This window comes from Pistacia vera, unplaced genomic scaffold (genome assembly GCF_008641045.1).
Source record: "Pistacia vera cultivar Batoury unplaced genomic scaffold, PisVer_v2 Contig235, whole genome shotgun sequence".
NCBI lineage: Eukaryota > Viridiplantae > Streptophyta > Magnoliopsida > Sapindales > Anacardiaceae > Pistacia > Pistacia vera.
In genome coordinates this window covers 185623-197906 of record NW_022196041.1, presented here as the reverse complement: position 1 = coordinate 197906, position 12284 = coordinate 185623, and the positions used below count along the sequence as shown (strand labels likewise).

General features: G+C 35.7%; 1 protein-coding gene across 1 annotated transcript; it reads right to left on the bottom strand.

The window, feature by feature from the left end:
- Positions 1-2914: 2914 nt before the first annotated feature.
- LOC116131637 (secreted RxLR effector protein 161-like) lies at positions 2915-4665 on the bottom strand. The gene is made up of 2 exons (XM_031417301.1): positions 4525-4665; positions 2915-3436 (listed from the first exon to the last, which is right to left on the bottom strand). Exons 1-2 carry the CDS (start codon positions 4663-4665, stop codon positions 2915-2917), a joined length of 663 nt encoding a protein of 220 aa, XP_031273161.1.
- Between the last annotated feature and the right edge of the window lie 7619 nt (positions 4666-12284).

Sequence of the window (12284 nt, the reverse complement as noted above, 5' to 3'; positions counted from 1 at the left end):
TGAATAACTCTTCTGAGAAACACTCTTGAAAAATAGTTGCAAAGTTTTGCTGTTTCCTTTACTATTTTACAAACACACCCTTTCCACTTCTAAAATTATCTATCATCTGTAGACAAACAAAAGAGAGAATTTCGGAATTCACCACTCAAACGGAATTACAAATTCCATTCTCTAACAATTCGTATAATACGTTTCAAATTGAAGCGACAATATTTTTAATTTTTATATAAATACTACACTTAGATAAATTGTATAAGCCAAGTCAATAATAAAAGGTCTTGGTTTTATTAGAAAGATCAAACATCATAATCTACAATTTATTGCACTAAAGGCAGCATTTATAGAGTTAACCATTTTTTTTCCATCCAAATAATAGCTTAATGACAATTCTCATCCATAAACTTTTAAAATAATATTTTTCCACAAATAAAAAAAATACACTTTTCAATTCGATGGCAAACAGAGAGCAAACTCGGTTCATGCTACTAGAGTTTTTGAAGAGGAAAGACTGGTGAGTCTTTTGGTGATAGAAAGTTAGATTGTGGTGGTCGTGATTGATTGGAATTAGATTTGGGAGAGGTAGCTACGCAAACCCTAATCACTCAATTTTCTGTGATTAGCAAAGTCGACGGGAGTAAAGTTTGAGGTGTTTTGGTGAGTGATAATTGAGAAAAAGAATAGTGATGGTTTGAAGTCGCAACGACGTTGAAATCAGCCAAAGATTGGCGGGATAGTGGGAAAGTGTCATTAAAAGATATTACTTGAGTAATAAAATTGTATTTTAAAAGTCAATGAGTGATAAAATGTCATTAAACTATTATTTTGGTGAAAAAAAGTTCGTTTACTCTTATTTCTAAATCAATAAATATTAAGAATTTTTTATCCTTACATTACAGGAGTTTCTGTTCCGCCCCCCAAACCCGTCGCCAACCCGCTGGTGCCCCTGTCTTCGCTCAGGTTAGCAGAACGTTGGGAATCCTTTGAGTGATGACGATCCATTGAATCGCCCGACGACGTCGGAGGCTGACTTGAATTTGAATCTGAATGCGAGAGACAGTCTTGAATAGTAGTTGCAAAAATGACCAGAAAAAGCAATAGCACCAGCTTCATTGTTTTGCTGTTTCTCTCCATCATATTCTTTCTTTTTTTCTTCAGTTTTATTCTCTCGATGTGATGATGAGAATGGAACACAATATATTGTAAGCTCCACTCACCTTTGCTTCTTCACAACCACACCCTTCCTCAGTTCTAAAATTATTTGTCAGCTGTAGACAAAAGAGATCATTTCGGAATCCACAGACCACGGGAAAACTTCTTTGAACTGATAACAAAGGTAAATGTATCTTGACAAATTGGAAACAAAAGACAGCCATACGTTCTCATTATATATGTTAAGATTATATCACATTATATTATCTTTTAGAAATCAGTTAATGTATTTTTCATGGATATATGTAACTTCCGTTGGAATATTTACACAATAAAACATGCACAGACATTTATTTATTATATTTCTCTCATGAAAAGACGACGATCAGATTTTCATACCTGGATTTGGCAAATCTGAATCTGATAGAAGGTTGGCTCATTATTAAAACATTAAGGTTGGCAAATCTGATATAAGGTCGGCTTATTATTAAAACATTAAGGAAATGATCACTTACCTGATAAGTTCTTTTTTTTTTTTTTTAATTGTGGAAAAAAATAAAAAATAAAATAAAATAAACGAATGCTCTAATTAATGATTGATACCTGACTTTGGAAAAAAAAAAAAATTGATTTATACAAAGAATTTGGAGAAAAAGTTAAACAAGAGATGAAATTCTATGATATATTTGCATTGTCTTTGGACACTGTATTAATGATATCAACGTAGTACCATAAACTTTCTTTCATATTAAATACATAATAAACCACAACTAAAATGGAATTACAAAATTTCATCCGCAAACACGAACTAAAGAGATGTTACTAAGCAACCAAGGTTGATAACGAGTTAGAGTAGTCGTATTTGTGTCCTAGAAAGATTAGATAAAGAGATTGAGTTATTTTTTAAATTTTTTGTTTTTGTTCTTTAAACACATTATCAAAAACCACAAGTCAATGGTTAATTTAGCCACATCATATACTTTTAAGTTTATCAAAATTCGGTATGATTTAATATTAACTAATTAGTTTATAGATTTTTCAATGAAATTTGATGCGATTTTTCCTTGTAAATTTAATTCAGTCTAATTTAGAAGAATTAAAATCACTCTTGTAAACCGGCGTTAACCGCCACCGCCAAACACTCTTAGCCTAGTTCTACTGCCCCCCCTGCCCCTACCTCCACCCCTACCTCTCACCTGCCAGCATTGGAGAGAGAACGATCGGAATCCGGTGAGTCACTTGATGTAGGTTAACTTGAATCTGAATCTAAGAAACACTCTTGAAAAGTAGCTGTGTTTGAATGAAGAATTGTAGGTCTTTTTAATTCATTTAATTTACACTCATGATTACAGGTTTTTATAGGTAGAATACACTTTACATAATCTCCTAATTATGTTAATACAATATACCGACATAATTAGGAGATTATAAGATATCAAGTATATTATGAATATTCTAAGACTAACATAATTAAGAGATTACAATATATTCCTGAAATATTCAGTAAATCTCAACACTCCCCCTCAAGTTGGTGCATAGATGTCACACATGCCCAACTTGTCTAACACTTGTGAGAAAATACGTTTGGAGACAGCCTTGGTAAGAATATCGGCCAACTAATCCTCTGATCGAATCTTGGGTAATTCAATAATCTTTTCATCCAGTTTTCTTTGATGAAAAATCTATCTACATCAACATGCTTCGTACGATCATGTTGAACTGGATTGTGAGCAATATCACATACTGCTTTATTATCACAATATAACTAGATTGATTGATAGCCCAAATTTTGCAGGAGAAATCTTAGCCACAAAGCTTCACAAATCCCTAGTGCAATTCCTCTAAATTTTGCTTCGGCGCTTAAGCGTGCCACAACATTCTGTTTTTTGCTTCTCCAAGTGACTAGATTACCACCTACAAAAGTGAAATAACCAGAAGTAGATCGTCTGTCAGCCACTACTCTAGCCCAATCAGCATCAGTATATGCATTTACATTTTGGTAGTCCTTATTTTTAGTAAATAAGATTCCCTTTCCAGGAGCATGTTCTAAATACCTTAAGATACGCGTGACTGCATTCATATGTTGTTCTCCAGGATTGTGAATGAACTGACTAACTACACTTAATGCATAAGCAAGATTTGGCCTAGTGTGAGATAAGTACATCAATCTTCCCACAAGTCGCTGGTATCTCCCTTTGTCAACTGGTACTTGATCAACTTCGACTCCCAATTTCAAACCTTTTTCAATTGGTGTATAAGCTGGTTGACATACTGACATACTAGTTTCCTGCAGTACATCCAAAGCATAGTTTCTTTGTGATAGAAAGCTACATAAGATCGAGACACTTCGATTCCGAGAAAATATTTCAAAGAACCTAGGTCTTTCATCTCGAATTCTTCTGACAAGTACTTTTGCAAAGCCTTCCTTTCTTCTGGATCATTTCCTGTCACTACCATATCATCCACATATACAATAAGTGCAATGATCTTTCCTTGCTATTTTTTAAGGAACAATGTGTGATCTGAATTGGTCTGATGGTAGCCAAAAAACTTCATAGCCTTGGTGAACCTCCCAAACCATGCCCTCGGAGATTGTTTTAACCCATACAGTGACTTTTTTAACTTACATACCTTTTGGCTATGTTTCCCTGGTAAAATACACCCTGGTGGAGGATCCATATAGATCTCTTCAGACAATTCTCCATGTAAGAAAGCATTCTTCACATCGAACTGCTGTAACGGCCGATCTAGGTTTGCAGCCAAAGATAACAAGACAAGTACTATGTTGATTTTGGCTACGGGTGCTAATGTCTCTGTATAATCTATCCCATGAGTTTGAGTGTACCCTTTTGCTATTAGTCTTGCTTTAAATCGTTCAATCATACCATTAGCTTTATACTTCACAGTGTAAATCTATCGACATCCAACAGTCTTCTTTCCTGGTGCACGATCAACAAGTTCCCAAGTCTCATTCTTCTGTAATGATTTCATCTCTTCATTCATTGTAGCTTTCCATTTTGGATTAGATAAGGCTTCCTGCACACTGTTAAGAATAGATATAGTAGATAATTGATTCACAAATGACAGATTTAATTCTGACAGACGATGGTTAGACACATAATGGCTCATGTGGTATTTGACCTTACTAGATAGCTCAGGTTTGTATGTTGGTTTAGGAATCCCTCTAGTACTCCGTGGTGGTAACTGTTTCCTAATTGGTTTAGACTCAATTGGTTCAAACTCTAAAACAGGAACATTCTCAATGAATGATGGTTGTGACATACTAGGAGTGAGAGGCTCGGACTTAGAAGTTTCTACGGATGGGTTTGATACCACCTCCACATCTTCATCATCCACTTCATTTTCTTGTCAAACAACAGGTCTAGTTTGAGACTCATAGTCTCCCACATCTTGAACAACATAGTCAAGAGTCTGAATTTCTTCTTGACAATACTCCCCCTGAAGTTCAGGCTCAGAAGAAAAATACATCAATTCTTCATGGAAGACAACATCCATCATCATAAACGTTTGTTGAGTTGGAGGATGATAACATCGATACCCTTTTTGATGAACACCATACCCAACGAAAACACATTTTAATGCATGAGGGGACAACTTGTTATGCTAAGGTTTATGGAGGTGAACAAAGGCGATACAACCAAAAACATGAGGCAGTAAGTTTGGGACGGTTGGAGCATTCACTACGTTACTAAGAGCATGCAAAGGTCTTTGGAACCCAATGGAACTAGAGGGTACCCGATTTATTAGGTAGGCTGCAGAAGTGAGAGCTTTTCCCCAAAAAGATAACGACATGTGAGCTTCTATTAATGAGGCACGAACGACCTTCAATAAGTGCCTATTTTTTCGCTCAGCAACACCATTTTGTTGGGGTGTGTTGGGACAAATAGTCTGATGAATGATACCATGTGTTGCCAAGTATTGTTGAAGATCTGAACTTTGATATTCTCCTCCATTGTCACTTCGGAGGACCTTAATCTGTACATTATACTTAGAGGTGGAAAAGTAACCCGCCCGGCCTACGGCGGGTTACGCATTTTGGCGGGTTGGTCCTGACTTGCTCGCCAACAAAGGCAGGCCGGGTTAGGCCTTCCAATTTTAGGGGATTGGCTGGGCCAACCCAGCCCGCCAACCCTAACTCGTCGGGTTAGGCTACGGGTTGGACCGGGTTAACCCCCTTTTTTATTTTATTTTTATTTTGTTTTGTTTAAGTTTAAATGTTTAATTAACTTTTCAAATGAATAATTAACAATTTATAAATGAATAAATGTAATTGTTTTTAGTTAACTTCTTTTCAAATATCAATAATTCAATTAAATAAAAAAAAATTTGTTAACATTTCAAATATTAATTCAATTTTAATACATTAAAATTGTAATATAAGAAAAATTAAATTTATTCATTCATCAAAAAATAAAATAAGAAATTACAATAATTATTGCCTCGTTAAAAACCTCACCAAGAAAAACACAATGGGACAAAAACTTGGTAAGGAAAAAAGAGTACAATAATTGAAAATTAATTTACAAGTTACAATTTACAAAACAACTAATTTTGAGATTGACTAGGACCTCCCTCATCCATATCATCTATATTACAAAATTAAAATGATTCTATTAAAGTATCATCGAGAACCTCGTATTGATCTTGATAGCGCGACCATTCCCAATCTCGAAGACATGTGAGGACTTCAATCATTTTTTGTGAAAGTTTAGTCCTCCTTTCATTTAAAATTCTTCCAATTGCACTAAATGTTTGTTCGGATGAGACGGTTGAGACTGGAACAGCAACAACATCCAAGGCAAGTCTTGATAATACCGGAAAAATACATTTTCTGGTTTTCCAATATTCAAAGACATCAAAGTTGGCTCTTTATTGTGGATCTGTTGGTAACATTTCAGGAGTTCCCAAACATTGTTGAAGCTCGTTACTTTGTGACTGCATGGCGAATAGTAGATTCGTTGTTGCCGTTGGTGCTTCTGAAGAGGAGGTTGCGCCTGTGCTTTGGGTTTGGTTCCTCTTCGGCCTATTAAATGCACTCCAGGTGTAGAAGTCTTCATTTGTTTCTTCTGATGCAACTTTCCTGTGTATTTCGTGTCTTTGTGGGTTCCCATACCTGTTTTCATATTAGAAATATACCTCTACAAGACAATTTTTTACCTCTCCTATTTGATTGACAAATGCTAAGTTTTGTAAATTTTCAGTTAATGTCTCTAAACCTTCTTGTTTAATTCTAGGATAAAAAATGGCACATAAACAATAAAGAAAAGGAATGGGTTTAAAATATTTAAAAAAAAAAAAAATTTCCATTGCCTTTATTGGTTCTTTTAAAATTTCATTGTTTTTTGTTTTTTTTGTAAATAACTCTGAAATTTTTATAATTGTGTGTATTACCAATGGACTAGTAGGATAATACACAACAGAAAGTTATAAAGTGGATTGGTAAAAAATTTTAAGAAAAAAATGAAATACTTTAGCTATTTGCCAATCATTTTCTACCAAATAATGAGAACCTCTATTATTTGCTACAAAATAACTAATTAAATTAGCATAAGGTAAACATGAATCAAGTATTAAATAAGTACTATTCCATCTAACAGACATGTCTAATACAAAAGTTCTAGGAGACATATTTGATTTTATACAAGCATCTTGAAATTCAATATTTCTTTTATTACTACCAGTAATCCAAGCTAAACAATCTCTAATTCTATCAATATTTTCTTTAATTTTTTTCATACCACTTTTTACAATTAAATTAATAACATGACATGCACAACGTTGGTGAAAAAACTTCAAATTGTTATATAAAGGATAATTACTTTGAAAAAAATCTATAGCTCTACTATTAAAACTTGCATTATCTAAAGTTAAACTTATTACTTTAGTAACAATATCATAATCTTCTAAAACTTCAACAATTTTATTATAAATTTGTTGACCACTATGATCCACATCCATTAATTTAAATCCTAATAAAGATTTATTTAATTTATATTCATTATCAAAATAATAACTAGTCACACAAATATAATCTTGTTTAGCTCTACCACTCCAAATATCGACAGTTAGAGCCACACTAACATGACAAGTATGTATTTTATTTTTTAATTCTAATTTCATTTTATTAAACAATTTTATTAAATCATTTCTAGTTGCAATTTTAGAATAACTTTTAAATCCTGGAAAAAATGAATTTTTAATAAATCTTTCAAAATATTTATCTTCAGCCATATTAATAGGTTGATCAGTTGCAGCAATATATAAAGCTAATTGTTCCCTATATACATCAGAATTATAACGCCAAGTAGTACCCATATTAGTTATTTGAGTTTGATTGGTTTCTCTATTTCCATCTTGAGCAATATGTTTATTAGTATGCCTCTTTAAAGTACTAGTACCATTACCTGAATCAGCTTTATAAACATTTCCACAATACTTGCATCTTGCTTTCTTCACTTGAACTCCATTTTCTACCTCGTAAAACTTATTGAAATGCGTTCAAACGTCTGATGTGTGTCTGTCATCGCTTTCGACAGCAGTTGATGAACCCGCTTCAGCTTGAGATGAAGAGACGAGGACGATGATTACGAGGATGACTTCTAGAACCACCGGGAGCTGTAGGTGTAACAGCATGGGGAGGAATCGGGGGCATATTTTGAGGTGTATCGGATTCTGAGACCGAAAAAGCGGGACTATTTGAATTTCCTCTTGCATTCATGTTAGTAAATTCAGCGGGACTAGGACTAGGATAGTAGTTTCCTCATAGAAATTGATCGAAGAGAAATATCTATCCATTGTAGTTGAAAAAAAAAATTGATGTAGAAAAAATAAAAAATTAAAGAAGGAGAATTGGATATTGGAATATGGAAAATTGGAAATATGAATTGAAAATTGCCAAAACTAATAAAAATTAAAATAAGAGCAAATTGATAACAAAGAGATTAAGAGAATAATTGAGAGATTTCAATAAAGATTAGAGAGAATGAGAGAATTTGAGTTGTGAGAAAATATGAGAGTTTAGGGCCAATTTATAGAAAAAATTGGGAAAATAAAATGACGAAAAAAACCCCTCCAACCGCTATAAAATGGTTATATTTCAAGGGTAAAAGGAGAATTTACAAAAACAAAAAAAAATTAGTTTTTTTTTTTAATTTTTTTCGGCCAACCCACCGTTGCAACTCGGCGGGTTGGAAATAGCCAACCTGCGGGTCAACCCGACGGGTTGGCGATCCTTTCTTAGAAAGGACAAAAGTGCAACCCAGCCCGCCTGGGGGTTGCATGCGGGTCGGGTTCAACTTGGCGGTCTGGGTTAAACCCTCTTTAATGCGGGCTGGGTTAGGGTTGACCCGCCTAACCCGGCCCATTTGTTCCACCTCTAATTATACTGCGTATAAACTATTTTGTGAAATCTCTGAAGCAGCAAATTAACCTCGCCTTTGGATTTCATTAGACATACCTAAGTCATTCTTGTACAGTCATCAATAAAAGTAACAAACCATCGGGATCTACCTAAAGTAGTAACTTTTGAGGACCCCCAAACATCTGGATCGCCAGTGAATCACTTTACTGATTGAGCAGATGAAGCCAATGAACCTTGACGTGGAGAGACAAGCTGCTCATTAGGAGTTGCAAGCTATTTACAGCTTGCTACCGAACAATCTTAACATGGATATCTCCGACCTCCTTGGGGAGTATCAAGTTGCTCTTGCTTCCATGATATCTGCCAAAGAGCAAAAAGAACAAAAGTCAGTCTGCTTCAGAGGGGGATTAGCAAGAAACAGAAGCCCCTAAAAATCAAGCGAACGACCTAGAGGTCGGTGATTAACCAAACGACCCAAAGGTCATGGTAACTGAAGTAAGAGATTCTGGTACTTAAGGCCAGTGATTGTTCTCCCCTCTACTCACAAAGAGTCTTTTGTACTTTCTTTTTGTCTTTAATGTAGCTTCAGGTTGTCCTTTGTAAATATTTTTGCAATATATAAAAGAACTTTTTACTAATTATGATAGGACTTTTATAACTTAAGTACGTCACAAAACCAATAAGCATATATGATCATAAAACTTGTAAAACATTGTAAACAATAAGATTATTTAAAACTTGAGATTACGACACAAGTAATTCTTTGAGAAGAATTGGGATAATCTTATTCACAGCATTTACAACAAAGAAAAATTACAAGTAAAAAATTGATCGAGTAAGCCATACACGAGTTAAGAATTACTAATAATAAGGGCGAAGATGTTCAACATTTTAAACTCGCAGTACTTCAGAACCATTAAGCATTTTGAGGTGGTATGTTCCAGGTCATACCACTTTAGCGACGCGATATGGACCTTCCCAGTTAGGTCTCAATACCCCCACACTTGGTTTTCTTGTACCATGAAGGACTTCTTTTAGTATCAAGTCCTCTACCTGAAAGTCTCTTTTCCTGACTTTAGAGTCAAATAATCTTTTTACCTGCTGCTAATATGAAGTTATCCTTAACCGAGCTTTATCGCGGTGTTATTCAATTAAGTCTATACTTACACGTAGGAGTGCTTCATTGTCTGTTTCATTGTAGAATTCTCTCTAAAGTGAACCAGCTCCTATTTTCACTGGAACCATTGTCTCGCAGCCACATGCTAGCGAGAAAGGTGTTTCTGAAGTAGAGGTTCTCGGAGTCATTTTATATACCTATAGAACTTATGGGAGATCATTGACCCAATTGCCTTTGGCTGTGCCAAACTTGGCCTTCAATGTGTGTTTGATAGTTTTATTGACAGCTTCAACTTGACCATTAGCTTGCGGTCTTACCACTGAGGCAAATTTCTTATGAATCCTAATCTCTTCGCAAAACTGTTTAAATTCCTCATTATCGAACTATTTCTCGTTATTAGAGATGAGTGTATGAGGAATCCCATAGCGACATACTATATTTTTGAAGACGAAGTCTTTGCGCTTCTCCGTAGTGATCGCGGCCAAAGGTTCTGCTTCGACCCACTTAGTGAAATAATCCGCTCGACCACCGCACATTTGATGCCACCTTTACCAGTTGGCATGGGTTCGATTAGATCAATATCCCACATAGAGAATGGCCAAGGGTTGGTCATCGTTGTTAACTAGTGAGAAAGAGCTCGTCGAATGTTCGCAAATCTCTAGCATTTATCACACTTCTTTACAAAGTTGAGGGCATCTTCATGAAGTAAAGGCCAATCATATCTCTGGCGGCTAATTTTATTGGCAAGAGATCGTGCGGTAGTGTGATTACCACAGATCCCTTCATGTATCTCTCTTATTATATAATTTGTTTCATCATCTGTTACACGTTGGAGGAGGGGAGTACTAAACCCTTATTTATACAACTGATCTTTGATGAGAGTGTAATTAGCAGTTTTAGTTCGCAAGAGTCTTGCCTCACTCTTGTTGTTAGGAAGAACTTCATCTTTGAGATACTAAATAATCGGAGTCATCTAGGAAACAGATTCAGTTGTAGTTACAGTCTGCTTAGGTGAGCTGATGTTGGAAACTTCGATGTATCTGATCGGAATACTATCCAGAGCATCAGAGTCCAGCGATAAAGCTATCTTTACGAAAGCATCCGCGATAGAATTACTATCTCTCGGGATTTGTTTGATTGTATAATGCTTGAAGAGCTCAAGTGCAGCCTTGACTTTCTTCAAATAACTAATCATATTCTCTTCTTTGGCTTGATACTCTCCCAGAATCTGATAGACTACCAGCTGGGAGTCGCTATTGATGTCGATCATAACTGACCCCATATCTCTTGCTAGTTGCAGACCAGCAAATATCGCTTCATATTCGGCCTCATTATTCGTAGCTTTAAATCCAAACCTAAGAGCTCAATAAATACAAGTCCCTCCTCAAGACTAATAAGTAGAAGACAGCTTCGGCTCTTCTCCTGCTTGAAGACCCATCAACATAGAGACTCTAGGTTGACAAGTTCTGAATAATTTCTTGGACAATTTCACTAGCTGACTATTTGGATTTTCGATCTGGTTGATAAGAGAAATCCAAAATAAAATCAGTAACAGTCTGTCCTTTGATTGCTGTTTTTGGTCTATAATATAGATCGAATTGACTTAGTTCCATTGCCCACTTGAGCAACTCACCCAAAGCCTCTGGCTTCTGAAGGACCTGCCTGAGTGGGTAGTTGATTAATACATGGATGGTGTAGGCATGGAAGTAAGGTCGTAACTTTCTGGAAGCAATCAGCAAGGCATAAGCTAATTGTTCCATCTCTAGATACCGTGTTTCGGCGTCCAGTAGTCATTTGCTCGTATAATATACTGGCCATTGAATTCTGCCTTCTTCCCGAATGAGAGCTGCGTTGACCGCATACTGAGAGACGGACAGGTAGAGAAATAGGATTTCCTTGGGAAGAGGCTTGGACAAAAAATGTGGTTTTCCGAGATGCTCTTTTATGCTCTGGAAGGCTTGCTCACACTCTAGAGTCCATTCAAATCTCTTGTTAGCTCTAAGTATATTAAAGAACGGTAAACAACGATTTGTTGCTCTCGATATGAAGCAACTGAGAGCCGTTGTTCTCCCATTTAAGCTCTGAATTTGCTTTCGATTGGCGGGACTTTTCATATCTAGAAGAGCTTGAATCTTCTCGGGGTTGACTTTAATTCCCTAATGGTTAATGGTTAACCATATACCTCAGGAATTTCCCTGAGGATACTCTAAATGAACACTTAAAAGGATTAAGTTTTACTCTATATCTCCAGAGTATATCGAACATTTCTATGAGGTTAGCTATGTGATCTGAAGCGACATGCAATTTGACCAGCATGTCATCGATATAGACCTTTATTGATTTTCCGATCTACTCAGAAAACATACGGTTAACTAAATGCTGATAGGTCTCCCTAGTGTTTTTTAGACTGGAGGGCATAACTTTATAGCAGTACAATCCTCGATATGTAATAAACGAGGTATGCTCCTCGTCAGATGTGTACATCGGGATCTGATTATACCCCGAGTAGGCATCCATGAAACTTAACAACTCGTGCCTGAAAGTGGCATCAATGAGCTGATCGATTCTAGGCAAAGGAAAACTGTCATTCAGACAAGCTTATTGAGATCTGTGAAATCAACACAAGTTCGCCACTTA

Excerpts from the sequence above, each read along its gene's own strand:
- LOC116131637 (XM_031417301.1), bottom strand. The coding sequence starts at position 4,665 with ATGGATGTTGTCTTCCATGAAGAATTGATGTATTTTTCTTCTGAGCCT. Across the intron at positions 3,437-4,524 it reads AGTCTCAAACTAGACCTGTT|GAAACTAGTATGTCAGTATG; the intron begins GTTTGACAAGAA and ends GATGTACTGCAG.